General features: G+C 41.6%; 1 protein-coding gene across 1 annotated transcript in view; it reads left to right on the top strand.

The window, feature by feature from the left end:
• Nucleotides 1-22720, top strand: part of VPS35 (VPS35 retromer complex component) — a gene marked incomplete in the record, with an annotated part of 976266 nt that overhangs the window by 399881 nt on the left and 553665 nt on the right. The window contains 1 exon segment of the mRNA XM_044081892.1: nucleotides 51-160. Within this exon segment, the coding sequence (XP_043937827.1) occupies nucleotides 51-160 (110 nt within the window).

The following is a 22720-nucleotide window of genomic DNA, read 5'->3' as shown; positions in this document are numbered from 1 at the left end:
AGAAGTATTGGTGAGTTTGTTTTTCTTAAGTCTGTTCATCTTAAATGCAGGTATTTCCAGATGAATTTCACCTTCAGACACTCAACCCCTTTTTGCGTTCCTGCGCCGAACTACACCAAAATGTAAATGTCAAAAATATAATCATTGCCTTGATTGATAGGTGAGTGAAGACTTCAACATGAAGGTTTTTCCAGAAACTGTACAAAGTGTTAATTTGCTGTTACGGTTCTTTATCTGCAGTTTTGAGTACTGAGTGTAACCAAATTAAAGATGTTGATAAAAACACTATTTTTCCTCTGCAAGCTTTTTGACTGTGGTTGTATACTCTCTACATAAATCAGGAAGCAGTTGTCTTTTGTGGGCAACTTTCAGAAAACCACGTATGTGATTTAGGCAACTGTCTTGTAAATATTCCCACATTTCCTTATCTGCATTAGTGAGTCTGACAGTGGAAAATCACCAGCTCTGGAAGCAAATTGGAGGCTTTATGCAGTGGGATCTAAATGTATTGAGAACAAAATTGTAATGCACGGAGTGCCACAATAATGCTTCAAAATCAGGGGCAGAGATAAAATTAAGGATGTCCCTAGCATGAGACCAGACTTTAAAGCCTAGTGGTACTTAAAAGCTTGCTAAAGACACCCAAGAACTGTTAAGATTGGGTCTATGAACTAAGAACAGATAGTACTAATCAGCAAAGAACTGTGGCGAATGGTAAAAATAGCTGTTACAAGCTGTTAAATGTTTTGTTTTGCCAACTTATTTTAAAAAGTGTGGTAGAATGAAGCTTTTAAAGCAGATGTTCTTCGTGTTTCACTGTTGCAGTCATTACATTTGGGTAATCTGCTGGCAGGTTGCCCTCAGTCGGCCTGAATAACAAAGTCTTGGGTCCTGTGTCGGTTGCCGTCACCTCTTCCATGACGTCAGGTCGTCAGGGGTATAAAACATGCAGCCAACGTCATTTTATTCAGTCTTTCTTGCCGTGCGGTGCCCGAAGCAGTTCGCAAGTGCCGGTTGGCCGACTCCTGAAATTTTCATATTCAAGTTTCAGAACCGATGTCTTCAAACTAAAGCTAAGTACCCCGTTGGGGAAACTTTTTCTTGCTCCTTATCACTGTCAGTAAAAGTTAATAATTGCATTACTTGTGGGAAGCAAATACCTCATAAGGATTTTCATTTGTACTGTATTTTACCTAGGCCCAGATCACAATGTGGCTTGCTGTTGGTTTTGTGCTAGAGTTAGCCAACACACTATTAAGCGTCAGTATATTTTTGCTTCTAAATATTTTGGTTCAAGATTTAATTATCCTGAAATATCGTCGGTTAGTAATCCGACTACTGGAGTTCACAAAAAACGCAAAGAAAAAGACAGACCATCGAGGTCCAAAACCAACTACGAAGCTTCTCCTGAGCCAGTCGCCGGTTCATCGGTACTCAGGCACTTTCGCAGCCCCTGATACCCGCTACTTTTGAGTCGCAGGCCTCTACCGAGACCCATTCAGAGTCCGGTATGCCAGGAGATTCTCAGAGTATTGAACCTGCGGATGTCTCTACCTTAGATGGGTCCAGAGCCGCTGAGCAGGCACCGGCTTCTGAGGGTGTTTTCAGGCCTCAACAGTTTTATATGAAACCGAGGCCAGCAACAAAAACAAGGTAAAAAACAACTTCCATGTCTAAAAAAAATGAAGCATGAGCCACGTGCTCAGGCCCCTATGCCTAAAAAACAGATGATCAAAATGGCTGAGGATTTAATTACCTTGATCAGAGGTTCCCAACCACCCCCTGCTAAGAGGCCTAGGCAAGGCACTGATTATGAATCTTCAGATCAGGATTCCTCTTCTGATCAGGAATTTTCTATTCCACCCTATGAGGATTCTGATGCAGAGGAATCCATTCCATCTGCATCTCCTCCTGAGGATTACTCTTTTGGAGAGGCTTTGCATACTTTAAGGGAACATTTTCACTGGGCGAGTCAGGACTTCTCCGAATCAAAAAAGTGGCTTAGGGATTTCCTCCTCCTTCCTCAGCATAGGCCTTTAGCAATACCTCCTGTATTAGACATTGTCGATGTGTTCTTGGAATCAAGCATGGCTCCTGATACCCTGCCTCCAGCTCCTAGTAAGCCAGACAGATATTACAGGGTTCCTGACTCCCACAAATTTCTTTTCAAACATCCTGCAGCTGATCCTGAAACTATTTCTCAGGGTCCCAAGGGTGTAAAGGCTTCTACAGCCAAGAGTCCCACCCCTTCTGATAGAGATTCCAGGGCGCTGGATAGATGGGGTAAGAAGGGTTATACGTCTGCAACCTTGGTAATCAGGGCTTTAAACTGACAGTTTCATATGCTTAAATATCAACAGCATGTTATGGGCTTACTGAAACAGAAAATTATGTTGATTTCTGATTGTGTGGAAAATAGTTACATGAATTATTGCATTCAGCAGAACAAGTTGGGAAGCATACTTTGCAATGTGGTTTTGATTCTCTGGAGACCTCTTGTATGGCCGCCGTTACTGGATCTGTGATTAGAAGGCATGCCTGGCTCAAGGAGCAAAATTTGCCTGATCATGTTAAAGCTAAATTGTTGGATGCCCCTTTGCAGCATGATACTCTGATAATAAGGCAGAAGAGGTTGTAAAGAAAATGGAAAACAAAGCTAAATCTATGCAAACTGTAAAAGATTTCTTGCAAGTGCAGCCACCCAGGTTCAGTAGACACTGGCCTACTAAAAATTGGTCCTTTCCTGTGTCCAACAAAGCCACTCAGGGCAAATCCAGGAGCCTTTTAATCCAGGTGCTCAAAAGGCTCCAGATACCAATCACAGGGTTCTTACAGGTCAAAGCAATGGGGTGCCTCCACCTCCAAATCTGGAGGAAACAAAGCACAACCCTGCCGTAAGCAGTCTCAGTGACATTCCCCTACCATCACTAAGCACTTATCTTTTGGCAGCCCCCTTGGGGGGGAAACTGACACTTCATGCTCAAAATTGGCAGTTAATTACCCAGGACAAGTGGGTATTAAACATAGTATCCCAGGGGTACAGATTTCATTTCCATACTTTGCCAATTCCAAACGGATGGCCTGATCTGCCTCAAAACCAGTGGGCAGAGGCCCAGAAACAAGTCATGGATATGGGGGCTATTCAACCGGTACCAGAAAAGGAAAAAGGACAAGGTTTTTATTCAAGACTTTTCCTGGTACCCAGAAAAGACAATTCATGACATTCAATACTGGACTTAACGATTTTGAACATGTTCCTGGACATTCCAAAATTCAAAATGCTGACTTTACAACAGCTATTGCCTGTGCTAGGCAGGAATGCTTGGTTAGTAACTCTAGACTTAAGAGGCATACCTGCATATCCAAATAAGGGAATCATGCAAAAGATACCTCCGCTTCAAAGCAGGTTTTTTGCATTACCAATTCTGTGCACTGCCCTTTGTAAAGACCCTGGGTGCAGTAGATAAGCCAAAGTGTCTGGCACCAGTAATTGCATTCTGCAGACAAAGAAGCATTCAATTTTATCCTTATCTGAATGACTGTCTCATTCAAGCAGAGGACAAGGACACTCTTCTTCGGCATCTGGCATTTGTAAAAAGGCTTCTAGCATGCCTAGGGTACACCATAAACGAAAAGAAATCACAACTGGTGCCCTCTCAAATAATTACATTCCTGGGTGCAGTTTTGGATACAACTGCCCAGATGGCTTACCTCACGCCAGATAAACAAAGGCAACTTACAACATACTTCAAACAAATGGCAACAAAAACCCAGTTATCTGCAAGGCAAATTCTGCAGGCTTTGGGGTTCATGGCATTCTGCATTCTACTAATTCCATATGCGAGACTGCATATGAGGAAATTTCAATGGTACCAAAAAGTTTATGGAGTCAGCATTGTCACAGTCTGGAAACCTTGATTCCTCTCATTCCCTGCCTACAATAGGAGTTTCTTTGGTGGGCAGAGACATGTCACCAAAACAAGGGACTGTCATTCAATCTACCCCCTGCCACCCAAACCCTAACTACAGATGCATCAGACTATGCTTGGGGGGCCCACCAGGCAGGGAGATGCATTCAGGGCAAATGAAGCCCAAACCAAATACATCTGCATATCAACCAGAAAGAGATGCTAGCTGTTCAGAATGCTCCGACAGCCTTCAAGGACTTACTTCATCCAGGACAACTACTGATAAAGACAGACAACACCACAGTTATGTGGTCTTAAACAAGCAGGGGGGTACACATTTCCTACCCCCTTTACAGACTAGCCATGGCCTTGTGGAACACCGCCTTGACTTACCAAATACATCTTCAAGCTCAATTCTTGCCAGGAAAGCAAAATATTCTGGCAGACATAAGCAGAAATCTTATGGACCCGCACAAATGGAAACTGGATCCACAAATCTTCAGCATTTTAACACAGAAACGGGGAGCCCAGACATAGATCTATTTGCCTCTCCCCAAAATTATCAGTTGGACAAATCCTGCACAAGAACTCATCACAAAAAAGCATGGAAAGTGGATGCCCTATCCTTCAGCTGGAGAAACCTATCAGTCTATGCCCTTCCCCCTCTGCCTCTACTCTCCAAGGTCTTACTAAAAGTTAGACAGGAAAAACCAAAAATGATCCTAGTGGCTCTGGACTGGCCTCGCCAGCACTGGTACCCACTTCTAAGGAATATGTTTCAGTTTCCTCCATGGTACTTGCCTCAAATACCTCATCTACTGTCTCAGCAGAACTGTCAAATTCTGCACACACTGCTACAAACTTTGAATCTTGCAGCATGGCTGATCAACTAATTATTCAAACAACACCTCTCAGTAAATCTGTGATGGATGTCATTTTGGAAGCCAGAAGTCCTAGTACTAGAAAATCTTATGCTGATAAATGGAAGAGATTCTGTGATTGGAACCAAGCACAAGGAACAGACACAGCAAAGCCCAATATTCCTCAGATTTTACAATATTTGACTGAGATGCTTGACAAGGGCCTATTTTTTTCTTCAATAAAAATCCATGCTTCTGCCATCTCGGCTCATTACAACACAGAGCTTCCCCTCTTTTCTCATCCTCTGCTTAAACAGTATCTTAGAGGGGCCAAAAATGTAAGGCCTCCCAGAAGATCACCAACTCCTGCATGGGACCTCAATTTTATGCTGGAAAAACTCACCCTGCCTCCTTTTGAACCAGCAGCTACTGGGGATATAACATTTCTATCTTGGAAAACAGCTTTTCTTTTGGCAGTCACTTAAGCTAAAAGGGTTTCAGAGCTACAAGGTCTCATGGCAGTGGAGCCTTTTATTATTTTTTACCCGGACAGGGTGTCCCTCGGGACCAATCCTTCTTTTATGCCTAAGGTGGTATCCAGTGTGGCTCTTAACCAGACCATTCACCCACCATTTTACCCAAATCCGCAGACCAAGGGGGAGCAGATTCTGCATTCATTGGATGTACACAGACAACCAAGATTCTACTTAAACAGGACCAAATCTCTAAGAGAGTCTGAGCAACTACTAGTAGCATTTGCTGCAGGGTCAGAAGGGAAGGTTATATCAAAGCAGACTATCTCTAAGTGGTTAAGCCACTGCATTCGTGTCTGTTACTTGCACCATGATAAACCTGTGCCCAAGGGGATCAGATCACATTCCACCAGGGCGGCCTATATTTCAGCAGCTTTTCTCAGAGGGGTTCCAACTAAAGACATTCTAGAAATCTGCTACTTGGAGCTCTGTTCATACCTTCACAAAGCATTATCATTTGCCTCTTTTCTCCAAATCCAGGGCAAGCTTTGGCACTGCAGTTCTACAGGGCCTTATAGCCACTCCTAATGCTGTTTAGTTCCATCCTCCCATCCATAGCTTTGGGATTCTACCCAAATGTAATGACTGCAACAGTGAAACACTAAGAACATAGTACAGTTGTGTACACTTACCATAAATGTAGATGTTCGAGTGTATTCACAGTTGCAGTCCGGGTTACCCACCCGTCGTCCCCCTCTCTATAACTTTTCTTTCCTTCACTATACACAAAAGCCTTTGTGGTGTATTTGCTTTTATATGAAGGTAAAGTTTGTTTCTAAAGATGCTTTTATATACATTTACTGTTTGTTTATATATATATATATATATATATATATATATATATATATATATATATATATATATATATATACACATATATATATATATACATATATATATATATATATATATATATATATAAAGTTTTTCTCCCCATTTGGGGGGCACCTGACATCTGGGGCAAGAAAAACTGAATAAAATGGCTTCGGCTGCATGTTTTATACCCCTAACGACCTGACATCATGGAAGAGGAGACAGCAACCGACACAGGACCCAAGACTTTGTTATTCAGGCCGACTGAGGGCAACCTGCCAGCAGATTACCCAAATGTAATGACTGCAACAGTGAATACACTCGAGCATCTACATTTATGGTAAGTGTAGACAACTGTACTTTCTACAGAGGGCCACTTCGTTTCTGCCTGCTGTGTGACACTGCCAAGTGTTTTACTGGTTTTCAGTGGCTTTGAAACTTTGATACTTTGCACTTCTGCACTTTTTTGATAAAGCTCTATGCACTACAAAGTTCGTAACCAACTTTTTGTGTGGTCTCCACATAGAGACCAGCATTCACCTGTAGCGCATCACTGCCAAGGTGAATTTCTTTGGGATCTTTATGTAGAAAACATAATAAAGTGGCTATGAACAGAGAGATGATCAGAACTCATTCTTGTGAAATACCACTGTTAACTGCACCCACCCATCAAAAATAGAGAAAAAGCATTTTTTTTTTCAGGGGACTCCACCCCTCCGTATCTAAATGTACTGATTCTGAGATTCCACAAGAGTGGGAATATTCAACACTCTTGAATTTAACGCAGTTTTCATCAAAACAAGAAATCTGAGCATCCAAGTGCTCCGGATAATGTGGAATGCTCTGCATTTAAGACGAGCGAAGCCACTGTTCCGCTGTTCCGCATTGAACAGCTGTGCCTCCGCTACAAGGATTTTGATCGGTTTGTGTACTGCAATTAATGCCAGTCGACATTGTGGTATGCAACCCTCTGCTGCCCGTCTGCATTACACAGCGTTGGCTGTGCGCCGCAGTTTTTGATTGGCTCGTAAACCGCATTTACAGCCAATCGTGAATGCATTCTATGAGCCAGTCAAGTGAAGAGTCTCAGGAGGACAGGAGCCTATGTTTTCATTTAATATTTTTTTATGGTTCCATTTTTACCTACTGGTTTACGAGACACACTTTGCGGTTTTAATAGCTTTTATATATGTGGAGGCTTATTTTATTACATATTGTTTTTTGAACATAAGGATTCGTTGTTTATAATCAACAGGCTTTACATTGTGTTACATGACGTATATATGTAATAATGTTTTAATTGGTACATTGTGATTTTAAAGAACTTCATTGAATGTTTGTTTTTTAATGTCTGATGAAGCATTGGTTGATTAATGTGAAAGCGCTCACTTCTTTACAATAAATGGTTGATTTTATTATATAGTCCTGCAGCATGTCTTTTGATGGTTATTTTGGTTTTGACTTCGTTTTATACCGTTAATGCAACTTAATCCTCGCAGCGACAGTTTTTATTCATACGTTGTTTATAAACATTGACTATGAGTTTCCTCTCAGGTATTCTTGAATGGGGTCTACTTTCCAACATTTATTTACACCATGTTTCTCACATTTACGTGGAGTTTTGGTCATATTAGACTTTGTATGTATTTTAATTCTTTTGGAGTCTGAGACATTATTGATGCATTAGCATCAAATTATGTATCATTTAAGTGACATTCTGATTAAATATGTAGTGGTGACAGTAGTGTGTTAACTTCCATTCACGTAATCATTTTATTTGGTTGTTCTCATTTTGCAACAGTATTTTTATTATGATTATTTTATATACAGTGCTGTGTTTTAGTGTATAGGAAGTAAGCATGTTAAAAATTTCAAGTTGCAGTTGAATTTCCATTATACACAGAATACATGTGTGTCATTGTTCTTTTTAATCCATAAAACGTCAAATGCTATAATGTGGGTGAATAGAATTTGGGTGTATGAAATGAAAAAACATAAATGTTATAAGTAAAGAAGAAAAGTAAAGTTGTAGTTAAGGTCATGCCTGTATGCTTAATTTCTTACTGCATTTACAGGACATCTGTTGGAACCATATTACTACTTATACCCCACCAGAGACTCTCTGCACTATTGTTCTTACCCCCTTACCCCTTCTGCCTCCTAATTGACATTGCTGAAAGTAACCTATGAGTGGTAGCATGACACATTGACATTATTAGTGCCAATGTTACATGAAAGCTACTGATGCACATACACGATCTGCATGAAATTGCAAAGTAGATATGTTTAGTGTTTGTAAGTTTGTGCTGCTTGTTTCTAGTATGTCTCTGAAGTCTGCCAGAAACAGAGCTAAATGTATGCCAACACAGATGCTGTTATAAACTTAAAAAGTTGCTAGAATAACAGGAATATTTAAAGTTTGTTGTTTTACTGCTTGTCCCCCTAGGATTTTGAAGTATGAAAGTAATTGAGCAATTGTGTGCCAACACAGATCCTGTTAATCTAGCAATATTTGTAAGCTTATAAGAGCAATATTTAAAGTGTCTCTATGTTGATGTTGCTTGTCCCCCTAATATGTCTCAGAGTAATTGCCATTTATTCTAGCAATATTTCTAAGTTTATAAGAGCAATATTTAAAGTGTCTCTGTTGTTCTGCGTGTCCTCCTCGTATGTCTTTTTTTCCAGAAACTGTATGCCAAGCCAGGACCTGTTCTGGCAACTTTCTATATTTTGAAACTAAAGGCACAAACAAACTAAAAGTGACAAATAAATAGACTAGAGGCTTCCACGGACTGACTACGAAGGTTTAATAGGATAAATCCACAAGATCAAACACGAAAATAAAATCAGGTACTTTAAGTGCTTTTCGTTTGTTCAAAGGAACAAACGTCTTCAGAAGTGAGTTACTACAACAGCTGCAAGCAATTTGAACTCAAAAAGTGCGGGAAAATTGTAATTGATTGTACCTTTTAAACAAACAGTGCATAAAAAACTCTATTTAAATTTAAAATCTAATATGTAAAACATTCCTTGTTAAAAATGTTGTGTAACACAAAAATATCAACAATGATTTAAAACCCACATATTAATACATAAAATATTGAATTTCTTCTGTATTATCTAAGAAGACTTTTCAGCTTGAGTAAGCTAGAAATTGAACATGCTTCATTGAGGCCAGGGTGATAGAGAATGAGTTTAATCTAATCTGCCACAGTAGTTCCATTTCTTCTAGTTTAAAGGAAGCAGGACCCCCCCGGTTGTCAGGAATAAAGTTACTAATAACAGTAAACTTAAATTTGTGGGATGGATTAATGTGGACATGTTTTGCTAGGGCATTCTCTAACTTATTGTGTGAGATAGCATATTGATGTTCATATATCCTATCTCTAAGCCACGCTCTGTTTTGCCCACGTAAAATGCAAAACAGTCAATACATTTAGCCAAGTACACTAGAAATTTACTGTTACAATTAAATCTAGACTTCAGTCTGCAAGTATTACCATTGATTGTAAAATGGTTATTACAATCGATGTATTTACAGAAATTACAATTTTCACATTTAAACATTCCTGGTAGTCTGGATGTTACTGGAACATGTCTCTCCAGTACATTCTTTAAATTCCTTCCTTTTTTGAAAACCACATGTGGCCTATACCCCAAACAGTCAAGGACAGTTTGGTTAGTTCTAAAAAAAACGCCAGTTCTTATTGATCAATTTTACTGTAGTACTGCTTTGACTGTTAAATGTGGTCACAAAACTAAATTTAAAGTCCTTTTCTTGGTCAGTCACATCCTCTGTGTTAGAGGTAGTTTGCCTGTCCACTCCAAGATTGTTACTCAATGATACGTGATCAACACATAAAATAGGTTTGAACCAATCAATACTTCTTTTGTAAGTAACTTCCTCTATTAGTGTGTCTACAAGTGACTCTGGATATCCACGATGCTGGAACATCTGTTTCAAAAACTGACATTCGCTATGGAAATCTGAGTCCAAGCTGGAAATACGTGATGCTCTCACTAGCTGCCCTTTGACCACAGATCTTTTTTGGTGGAAAGGGTGACAGCTAGTGAAATGGAGAAATGTATTAGAGTAACTAGCTTTTCTGTAAATTTGCGCTGTGAAAGAGCAATCTAACCTGTTCTTATTTAACTGAATATCTAAATATGAAATAGATTCAGTCTGAAATGTATATGTGAATTGTAAAACACCTGTTGACACATTGAAGCTCTCAACCAATTCAGATGCACTTACTGCATCACCTTTAAACAGGATGAAAATGTCATACAAAAAGCGGGTATAATAAGCAATCGGAGCAGGTGTTAAACTAGTTGAAATCACCTGGTTGAACTCCCATTGAGCCATAACCAAGTTTGCAACACTCGCTCCGCAAGGTGATCCCATTGCTAAACCCACTTTCTGGAGATAAAAGGTGTCATCAAAAATAAAGAAGTTATTGGACAAGATAAGGTCCAACAGTTCCATGACCAAGGAAATGTCACTTCTTGGTGCATTGTGTCCCATCATGACTTGGGCCACCCACTCAGTACTGATGTCGTGAGGAATGCATGTATACAGGTCCTTAACGTCGATAGTCAGAAAATTATACTCACTATCGAACATGATTTCATTAATTTTCGATAAAAAGGACCACGAATCTTTGCAAATCTGTGGCTCCAAGAGAACATATTTCTTCAACATGGAGTCAACCAGTTTTGCACATGCATAGGTGGGTGACCACGCCATCAATGAGTGGTCTCATTGGGGGATTTTCCACATTTTTGTGGATTTTAGGGATCCCAAAAAGTGTTGGATATTTGGGGAATAAACAACTGATGTAGTTAAAAATTTCTTGATCAATTCGCCCTTCAATAAATAGTTCATACAAACAAGATTTTATCAGACTGTATGCCTTATTTACTTCTGTTCTTGAACTTACTACATATGTATTGGTGTCTAATAGGGATGACATACGGGCCACATAGTCAGCTTTTTCAAAAATCACCAATCCCCCACCTTTATCTGGTTTACAGACCCTGATGTTTTGTGATTGAATGTATTTAATGGAATCTTCCTCATCCATGTGTTCTTGATTCCTGCTAGGTTTTTGTTCTTAAACAAATTCCAAAGATCTAACTCATTGGCCTGTTCAAATACTTTCACCAACGGATGAAGGGGGGGATTAAAAGTACTGGGGATATGAAAAATATTGTGGACCCTGTTGTCAGGGGCATTCATAAAGAATAAACCCAAATTCAATTTCCTAGTAAACAATTTCAACTCTAAGATAGATTTAGCAATGTCCATGTTGTGCCAAGGAACATACGCCTGTCCTTTTGCTAAAACATCGACAATGTTAGAGGAAATGAAACTATCAGAAAAATTATACACTCTAAAGTCATTGTCTTTGTTGAAAATAATAGCAGGATAACTTTCTATATTTTATATTTGAATTTATGAGCAATATTTAATGCGTCTGTGCTGCTTGTCCCCCTAGTACGTTTGAGTAATTGCCATTTTTTTTTTTTTTTTTTTTTAGAGAAACTGAATGCCAAGGCAGATGTTCTTCATGTTTCACTGTTGCAGTCATTACATTTGGGTAATCTGCTGGCAGGTTGCCCTCAGAATTCCAAAGTCTTGGGTCCTGCGTCGGTTGCTGTCTTCTCTTCCATGACGTCAGGTCATCAGGGGTATAAAACATGCAGCTGACGCCATTTTCTTTAGTCTTTCTTGCCGCGCAGTGCCCGAAACAGAAGCCGTCGGCCAACTACTGAAATATTCGAGTTGAACCGAAGTATTCACTAAAGCTGAGTACCCTGTTGGGGAAAATTTTTTCTTGCTTTTTACCGATGTCAGAAAAATTAATAATTGTATCACTTGTGGAAAGCAAATACCTCACAGGGATTTTCATTTATACTGTATTCCTTGCCTAGGCCTTGATCACAACGTGCCTCGCTGTCCGTTTTGTGCTAGATTTAACCAAACCATTATTAAGCGTCTGTATATTTTTGCATCATAGTATTTTGGAAACAGATTTAACTACCCAGAAATGTCGTCGGATAGTAATCAGACTACTGGAGTACATAAAAAATGCAAAGAAAAGGACAGAGAAAGGAAGTCGAGATCCAAAACCGACGAAGCTCCTAAGCCAGTCGCTGGTTCGCCGGTACTCCAGTGAGGCACTTTCGCAGCCCTTGATACCAGCTACCTTAGAGTCGCAGGCCTCTACCCACACCCATGTGGAGTCTGGCATGCTGCAAGATACTCAAGGTATTGGACTGACGGATATATCTCCCTCGGATGGGTCCGGAGCTGCTGAGCAGGGACCGGCCTCTGAGGGAGTATTCAGACCTCAATATTTGTATATCAAACCACGAAAGCTGCAAAACCAAAGACAAAAGCAGCTTCTAAAACTGAAAAAACGACATATGAGCCATGTGCACAGGCCTCTATGCCTAAAAAACAGATGATCCAAATGGCTGAAGACCTTATTACCTTGATCAGGGGTACCCATCCCCCTCCTGATAAGAGGCCTAGGCAAGGCACTGATTATGAATCTTCAGATCAGGTTTCTATTTCTTCCGATTCCTCTTCTGATCAGGAATTATCTATACCTCCCTGTGAGGATTCTGATGCTGAGGAGTCTCTTCGATCTGCATCTCCTCCTGAGGATTATTCTTTTGGAGAAACCTTGCATACTTTGAGGGAGCATTTTCACTGGGAGAGTCAAGACTTCTCAGAATCTAAAAAGAGGCTCAGGGATTTCCTTCTTCCTCAGCACAGGCCTTTAGCCATTCCCCTGTTTTAGACATTGTGGATGATATGTTTTCGGAGTCAAGCTTGACCCCTGATTCCTTACCTCTGGCTCCCAGTAAGCCTGACAGATATTACAGGGTTCCTAACTCACACAAATATTTATTTAGAAATCCCGCTGCTGATCCTGAAACTATTTCACAGGGACCAAATGGAGTTAAGGCCTCAGCAGCAAAAAATCCTACCCCCTCTGACAGAGATTCAATGGCACTGCACAGATGGGGAAAAAAGGTTTATACATCTGCAACCATGGCAATCAGGGCCTTAAACTGTCAATTTCATATGCTTAAGTACCAACAGCATGTTTTGGGATTGCTGAAACAGAAAATTATGTTGATTACAGAATGTGCAGAAAATAAAGAATTGCAGGAATTAGTGCATGCAGCTGAACAAGTTGGAAAGCATACTTTGCAATGTGGTTTTGATTCCTTAGAGGCCTCCTGCAGGGCCGCATTTACTGGATCTGTGATTAGGAGGCATGCCTGGTTAAAGGAACAGAATTTGCCTGATCATGTTAAAGCAAAATTGCTAGTTGCACCTTTTACAGCATGATTCTCTGTTTGGTATTAAGGCAGAAGAGGTTTTAAAGAAAATGGAAGATAAAGCTAAGTCTATGCAACTGTTAAAGACTTCTTACAAGTGCAGCCACCAAGATTTAGTAGACACTGGCCTACATAAAACTGGTCCTTTCCTGTGTCAGACAGAGCTCAAAGGGGCAAATCCAGACGCCCTAAGGGTTCCAGATAACCAGGTGCAAGATTCATACACGTCAAAGCAATGGGGCGCTTCCACCTCCAAATCTGGAGGAGATAAAGCACAGACCTACAGAAAGCAATCCCAATGACTTCCCTCTGCCTACACCAAGCACTTATCTTTTGGCAGCACCCATAGGGGGAAAACTAGCATTTCTTGCTCAAAATTGGCAGTTAACCCAGGACAAGTGGGTTCTAAACATCGTATCACAGGGATACATATTTCACTTCCACACTCTGCCAATGACAAATGGTTGGCCAGATCTGCCAAAAATCAATGGGCAGAGGCACAGAAACCGCTTACGTCCCTCATGGATATGGGGGCCATTCGGACGGTACCAGAACAGGAAAAAGGACAAGGTTTTTACTCAAGACTCTTGTTGGTACCCAGAAAGGACAAGGCCTGGCAGCCAATACTGGATTTATCGATTTTGAACACATACCTGGACATTCCAAAATTCAAAATGCTGACTTTGCAGCATCTTCTGCCCATGCTGGGCAAGAATGCTTGGCTGGTGACTTTAGACCTAAAAGAGGCATACCTGCATGTCCCAATAAAACAATCGTGCAGAAGATACCTCAGATTCAAGGCTGGCTTAATGCATTACCAGTTCTCTACACTGCCCTTTGGCTTATCTACTGTGCCCAGGGTCTTTACAAAGTGCCTGGCACCAGTAATTGCATTTTGCAGACAAAAACGTATACAGATATATCCTTACATGGACGACTGTCTCATTTAAGCAGAGAACAAGGACACTCTTCTTCGACCCTGGCGTTTGTGAAAAGGCTTTTAACATGCTTAGGGTACACAATAAACAAAAAGAAATCACAACTGGTATCCTCTCAAAAGATAACATTCCTGGGTGCAAGCTGGAATACAACTGCCCAGATGCCTTACCTCGCGCCAGACAAACAAAGGCAACTGACTACTTACTTCAAACAGATGGTAACCAAAACCCAGTTATCTGCAAGACGAATTCTGCAGGCTCTGGGCTTCATGGCATCCTGCATCCTTTTGATTCCATATGCAAGACTGCATATGAGGAAACTTCAGTGGTACCTAAAAAGTTTATGGAGTCAACATTCTCACAGTCTGGAAGCAATGATTCCTCTCATTCCCTGCCTACAACAGGAGTTTCTATGGTGGGTAAAGGCTTGTCACCAAAACATGGGACGGGCCTTCACTCTCCCCCCTGCCAGCCAAACCTTAACAACAGACACATCGGATTATGCCTGTGGGGCCCACATGGCAGGAAGATGCATTCAGGGCATATGGAACCCAAAACAAATACATCTACATATCAACCAGAAAGAGATGCTAGCTGTTCAAAATGCCCTAACAGCCTTCAAGGACTTACTTCATCCAGGACAACTATTGATAAAGACGGACAACACCACAGTCATGTGGTATATAAACAAGCAAAGGGGCACACACTCATACCCCCTTTGCAGATTAGCCATGGCACTGTGGGACACAGCTTTGACCTACCAAATACATCTTCAAGCTCAATTCCTGCCAGGAAAACAAAATACACTGGCAGACGTTTTAAGCAGAAACCGTATGGATCCTCACGAGTGGAAACTAAATCCACAAGTCTTCAGCATGATAACAGAGAAATGGGGGATCCCAGACATAGATCTATTTGCCTCTCCTCAAAATTATCAATCGAAAAGATTCTACACAAGGACTTATCACAGACAAGTATGGAAAGTGGATACCCTATCCTTCAGTTGGAAAAACCTATCCGTTTACGCCTTTCCTCCTCTGCCTCTTCTCCCCAAGGTCATCCTAAAAGTCAGACAAGAGAAACCAAAGAGGATACCAATTGCCCCGGACTGGCCCCGCCAGTACTGGTACCCAATCCTAAGGAACCTGTCTCAATACCCAGCTTGGACCTTAACTCAAAGACTTCAACTACTGTCCCAGCAAAACAATCAGATCCTGCACAATCAACTACAGACACTGAACCTGGCAGCATGGCTGATCATGTAGTCATACAAACAACACCTCTCAGTAAAGCTGTGATGGATGTCATTTTGGAAGCCAGAAGACCTAGTGCTAGAAAATCTTATGTTGACAAATGGAAGAGATTCTGTGCTTGGAATCGAGCACAAGGAACTGATACAGCAGAACCAAATATTCCTCAGATATTACAATACTTAACTGAGATGCTTGACAAAGGCTATCTTTCTCATCAATTAAAATCCATGCCTCTGCCATTTCGGCTCATTACAATACAGAGCCACCAATTTTTTCTCATCCTTTATTAAAGCAGTATCTCAGAGGAGCCAAAAATTTAAGGCCTCCTAGAAGATCACCATTACCTGCATGGGACCTCAATTATGTGTTGGAAAAGCTCATCCTGCATCCATTTGAACCAGATGCTACTGCTGATATAAAGTTCTTATCATGGAAGACAGCTCTACTACTAACAATTACTTCAGCAAGAAGAGTATCAGAACTACAGGCCCTCATGGCTGTAGAGCCTTTTATCATATTTTACCCAGACAGGGTGTCTGAGGACAAATCCTACTTTTATGCCTAAGGTGGTTTCCAGTGTGGCTCTTAACCAAACAATTCATCTGCCAACCTTTTATCCAAATCCGCAGAACAAGGGGAGAGAATTCTGCATTCCTTGGATGTACACAGGCAGCTAAGATTCTACTTGAGCAGGACTAAAGCTCTAAGAAAAACTGAGCAATTACTAGTGTCATATGCTGCAGGATCAGAAGGAAAGGCCATTACGAAGCAGACAGTTTCAATGTGGATAAGCCATTGCATCCGTTTCTGCTACTTACACCATGGTAAACCTTTGCCCAAGGACATTGGGTCTCATTCCACCAGAGCTGCAGCTACTTCAGCAGCCTTTCTCAGAGGAGTACCAACCAAAGACATTCTAGAGGCTGCTACTTGGAGTTCTGTTCACACCTTTACAAAGCATTATCATTTGCCCCTCTACTCTGTCCAGAGCAGGCTTTGTCACTGCAGTGCTGCAGGGCCTTATAGCCACACCTAATGCTGTTTAGCCCCAGCCTCCCAACCATAGCTTTGGGATTCTACCCAAATGTAATGACTGCAACAGTGAAACACGAAGAACATAGTACAGTTGTGTACACTTACATAAATGTAGATGTTCGAGTGTATTCACTGTTGCAGTCCAGGTTACCCTCCCGCCATCCCCTGTCATTCTGGAGTTTATCTTTCCTTCTCTATCTTCTACAACCTATGTGGTGCATTTGCTTTTAGATGAAGGTAAAGTTTATATTGATATGTGTGTGTGCGTGTGTGCGTGTGTGTGTGTGTGTGTGTGTGTGTGTGTGTGTGTGTATATGTATATATATATCTATATCTATATATAATTTTTTTTTTTTTTTTTGCTACCTTTTTGGGGGCACCTGACATCGGGGGCAAGAAAAACTAAAGAAAATGGCATCTGCTGCATGTTTTATACCCCTGACGACCTGACGTCATGGAAGAGAAGACAGCAACTGACGCAGGACCCAAGACTTTGGAATTCAGGCCGACTGAGGGCAACCTGCCAGCAGATTACCCAAATGTAATAGACAGCAACTGATGCAGGACCCAAGACTTTGGAATTCAGGCCGACTGAGGGCAACCTGCCAGCAGATTACCCAAATGTAATGACTGCAACAGTGAATACACTCGAATATCTACATTTATGCTAAGTGTACACAACTGTACTATCCTGTTATTCTAGCAATATTGCTAAGGTTATAAGAGCAATATTTAAAGTGTCTGTTTGTGCTGCTTGTCCCCTAGTATGTCTCGGAGAGTAGTTGCCATTTTTTTTAGGGAAGCTAAATGCCAAGACGGATCTTGTTCTAGCAATATTTCTAACGTAGATAGATCCTGTTATTCCAGCAATATTTCTAAGTTTATAAGAGCAATATTTAAAGTGTCTCTCTCTGCTGCTTGTCCCCCTAGTGCATCTCTGAGAGTAATTGCCATTTTTTAGAGAAACTGAATGCCGAGACAGATCCTGTTCTAGCAATATTTCTAAGGTTATAGGAGCGGTTATAGGAGCAATATTTAAAGCGTCTCTAATATGTCTGTTTAGAAAATGTAGTAAATCTGATTTTTATTTTTGTTCTGTTTTGTAAAGTGCTGTTTCATTTACGTATGGTGTGGTTATGGTATTTGCAGATTATCAAATAAAGGTTTTGGATCTGGGAAGTGTGTTTTATTGAATTTTACAAATGTTCTACCATGATCCATGGCAATGGCACGTTTCACGCAGTGCGAAAATAGGGTGTTCCACATTTTGACCATTTGCCAGACATTGTTGAGGTCTGTGTTCCACATTGGCCTCTTAACAGGTTGAGACATATGCAAGAATTAGCAGAATATACCCATTCCTTTTTCAACAAATAGGAAAATTGATGAACTGAATAACTATGTACAGGGAAATTGTTGTTTGCGTTTTTGTCACAGTTGTGTTCTCATATTTACAACTTTGCTTTGTTTGTTTTTTTTGCAGGCAATATAGAAAATTTACTCTTCAACGGTTAGTCTAAAACCACTGTTGCACCCCTTTTGACATATAGCATGACATTTCTGCACCAAAGAAGGGGGGAGATGCCAGGCCTGTGCTTTTCATTTTGTTGCTGCTCTCACAATCCAGCTTTTCAACCCTGTTTTTAAGCAGTAGGTAAAATCTGCCACTAGTGCCAAATAGTGACAATCTAGCACATTTCCTGTGACACTGCACTGGAGGACCAGCAGGGGGAGAGGGATGTTTAAGGTTAGTGTTAACAATTGATATTTTTTTTATACTTTTCTGGCAGGATTTCTTGAAGGCTCGAGCGTATTTATTGAGAGTAATTAATGTTAAATGCAGTTAATTTATATGAAGTTAAATGTTCCTGTCCAGGCATCCCCCTATATGATGTCCTTCCGTATCACTGTAGCAGTATTCTTCACTAATGGGTTCCCTGCCAAGGGTAGCCCAATGTCTGTCCAATATACCAAACCCTTAGGATTTTAAGGATGTTGCACATCACATGTATCCTCCCTGCTCACGGGGTAGGGCATAAAGATGACGCACAGATTTACATACCCTCAGAACTTCTTTGCTACCAGTCCAAGCACCAACTTTGATCATTGGTCTGAACGCTGTTTCGTTTGTGCTGGTTACCAAGCTGTTTTCAAATAAGTGTCCTGTTGAGATATGCTTATCGTATTTTCTTTTTGTTTGTGAGGTTACTTGTCATCCAGAAATGGAAAATGTCAATGTAGAAGACAGATTCCCCATAAGGACCATCACAAGCAGTGACTTTTTTGTTTGGGTGCATCTTATGACCATACTGCATACTGTTTGTCCCCGAGACCCATATTTCCTCCTTGTCTATCTACATAGAGAACCAAGTTGTCTGTGCAAGGGTGTGATGGTATAATCGTCCCAACCCAAGGGTCAGCCATCTGCTAAGAAGAGGACCAAAATAAGTTGGGTCTGATTTGGCTGCTCTACTGCCTGTCCTGGACATATGTCTCAAGGCTGGTGAAAGCCTGGAGGATCGTAAAGTTCCATCAGATTCCTTTTCCTTGACCACATTAGAAGCCAGTGTGAGTCCGGCTTCTTGCACATCCTCAGAAGCTCTGCAGATGTCCATTGCAGGTGTTGAGAGGAAACCTCAGCTGATATCTGAGGGACCGAGGGGCATTCCACAAATTCTTGTTCAGGAGGAGATTCCCACTACATTGACTATCAGCAAGGGTCAGAGTCTCCTAAGGTTTTTAGGGCTGGCGTCCCTCAAAAGAAAAAAACGAAAAACTAAACGCATTTGCCCTGCTCCCAAAGATCCCAAACGTAAATGGCAGGATTTTACACAGAGATTGTTTAATGCACTCAGGGCCTTTTAGCCACCAAGGAGTTTCTGTTCCTACCCCCACCCCACCCTTTGGTTTTCTACTCCACTTAAGAGGCCTAAGAAGAGGACTCTTCTGATAAGGACTCTGACTCTGGGGAGGAAGCCTTGCCTTTACTCCTCTCAGATTCCTTCTCCATTGGACTGTAGTTCTGAGGAGGATTCCATTATCCCAAATTCTCCCTTTGAGGAGCTTTCTTTTGGGGATACTATCTCTTGTATGATGGAATTCATTAAATGGGGACTATACTCAAGTTTCGGACATCCAGAAGTGGTATTATGAACTTCTTCAGATGGAATTCCCTAAGCCCTCTGCAGTCCCTCTAGTCTTAGCTGCCCTGTTAAACACTTTTTCAGCAGCTTCTCAGGCTCCTGATTCCCTGTTTCCAGCCCCTAAAAGTCTGACCGGTTTTATAAGGTGCCTGATGATTGTAAGTTTTCTTTACAGATGTCCTTTTGCTGACCCCTCCATTGCATCTGTGTCTTCTGACAAATCTTTCAAGCTCTTGCCTTCTACAAAATTGTTTACTTCTGAAAAGGACAGTGGCACCTGGAACATTTGGGCAAAAAGGTGCATACTGCTGCTACCCTGGCCTTTTGGGCTAATAATTATCCTACCCATATAACCAGGTATGTCTTGGCTCTTCTTTCTCAGGCCTATCAGGTTATCATTGATCTTCCTGCTTCTGAGGGGAAGATTTCAGCCCTCTCGTTTGGAACCTGAAGTGGCCTGCCATCTATGAAATGCAGTTATGATGCCGCTAATGCTCCTTATAGAGTTACTACCTTTGTTTCTGTGTTGAGGCACTAGTCTTAGATTTGCCTGCAACCTTTGCCTGATATTAAGGCTACATTGATGCATTCTCCTGTTAATAAATCTCTTTGGTTCTGCAATGGCTGAGCTTTTTAAGACCTTGCAAGAAGAGGGCAAGGCCTTACGGGTATTAAAGCATATGTTTGCTTCCCCTATTCCTAAATTTCAGACGAATTATCCCTGTAAGCATGTTTTTTATGCGTAGACAGTCTCACCCTCTTGTCAAAGGTAAAAAGGGTTCTAGACAGGCTCTTGCTGACTCCTACTTCTCAGAAAACTCCTTTTCCAGACAAGACAGGTTCTTTCTTGACTGTCTTTTCTCCATCCTAGATCAGGTTTCTTTGTCTCTTTCCCCTGTCTCTTTCCAGTTGGTTAATGATCATTCAGGATTCTTGGGTTCTCTCCATCTATCGGGAGAACTTCATGGTGTGGAAATCCCTTCCTCATTTTCTGGGCATTCCTCAACCTCCTCAGGAACAGATGCCAGTTTTTCCAGATGTACTTCAGGGCCCTTTGTCTCAAGACACCATCCAAGCAATTTCTGCTCCTCAAAGGAGGGAGGGGTTTTATTCCAGAATGTTTTTGGTTCCCAGGAAAGAGGGCACCTGGAGGCCCATTATGGACATTTCTCAGCTCACCACCTTTCTGAAGATCCTTGCGTTTTCAATGCTGTCCCTTCAGACTCTTCGTCCTCTACCTCAGACTTTTTCTAGTTTCTCTGGATCTTCGCGTCCCTATTCATCCCCAGTTCAGGAAATATTTGCATTTCTCTGTTTTATTCCCTACATTTTCAGTTCTCTTCTTTGCCCTTTGGCCTCTCTTCTTCCCCAAGAGTTTTCACCAAATGCCTTGCTCCTGTGATTACCTTTTGTAGGATTACGGGGATACAAATCTTTCCTTATCTGGATGACATGCTCATTCAGGCTTTCCCCACAGAGGCCTTACTTTAACACCTTCACTATGCTATTTGCTTCTTGCAAAGCCTAGAGTCTACGGTAAACTTCCAGAAATACCTTCGGACTCCTCAGGATTATGTTTTCCTAGGTTTTCAGGCTCCAGAGCATTCCTGTACTGGCTTCCCAGACCACCAGCCAAGGCTTTCTACTGTCATTGCCTTTTTTCAGTCACTTCTTCCTCAGGTCTCCGTTACATTTGCAGCATTTATGAGGGCTTTGGAATTCATGGCTTCCACCATTCCAATGGTACTTCTAGACAGACTCCATACGAGAAAGCTACAGTGGTGCCTAAAGTCAGTATGGCTCCAGTGCAGTCATCCCTTAGACTTTCTAGTCCCACTTATTTTATGCCTCAAACTAGAATTTCATCAGTTCTTTCTCAATCCAGGGCTTTCTTTTCAGCCCCCAGTCCCCTCTCAGGAACTTTTTTAGGATGCCTCAGAGGCCGGATGGGGTGCTTCTAGAGCCCTTTCGAGTGCATAGTCTCTGGCCCATTCATCAGAAGCCAGAGAGCTCTTCTTCTGGTCCTTCAAACCTTTCATACCCTTCTTCCAGGGCCCTTCAAAATTTTTGCAGACAATACCTCGGTGATATGGCACATCAACAAGTGTGTGTGTGTGTGGGGGGGTGGGGTGGGGGCACAGTCTTGCAGCCTGTACAGACTAGCTCTTCAAGTTTGGGATCTAGCTGTCCAGTATTGGGTGACACTTCAGGCTGTTTATGATGATCTTCATGTTTCACTGTTGCAGTCATCACACTTGGGTTATCTGCCTGCAGGTAGCCCTCAGCCGTCCTGAATACCAGAGACTTAGTATTTCTGCGTCAGTTGCTGTCGCTCCAGGTCTGACGTCAGGTCATCAGGGGTATAAAAACAGGCAGCTAGCACCGTTACATCAGTCTTTCTTGCCGGGGAGCCTGAAGCAGAAGCAGTTCGCACGAGTGCCGGTCGCCCACTACCTGAGTTTTCGTTTCCAAATTGAATTATCCTGAAGTCAGTACCCCGTTGGGGATCCTTTTTTCTTGCTCTGACCGATGTCAGAAAAAGTTAACCGTGGTCTTGCCTGTGGAAAGCAAATACTCCACCACGATTTTCATTCTTACTACGTCACCTGTTTTGGCCCAGACCACGACGTACCCTCGTCAGTTTTGTGCCTTGTTCAATGCCCGAACTTATTCATTTTCGGGCCCTTATTGTCGCTAAATACTTTTGTTCTCTATCTCTGTATTCCGAAATGGCTTCGGTAAGCCATCCGACTACCGATCTTCCAAAAAAAGTAAGGATAAAGACAGACTGCACAGGTCCAAAACTTCCGACGATGCTTCCATTAAGCTAGTCGCCAGTTCGCCAGTACTCATGCGCTTTTGCAGCCCCCAATGCTCGCTT

Source organism: Protopterus annectens, chromosome 8.part1 (assembly GCF_019279795.1).
Source record: "Protopterus annectens isolate FY-2018-M chromosome 8.part1, PAN1.0, whole genome shotgun sequence".
In the NCBI taxonomy this organism is placed as follows: Eukaryota; Metazoa; Chordata; order Ceratodontiformes; family Protopteridae; genus Protopterus; species Protopterus annectens.
The sequence above is the reverse complement of the archived record's forward strand: the minus strand, read 5'-3'. Positions and strand labels throughout refer to the sequence as shown.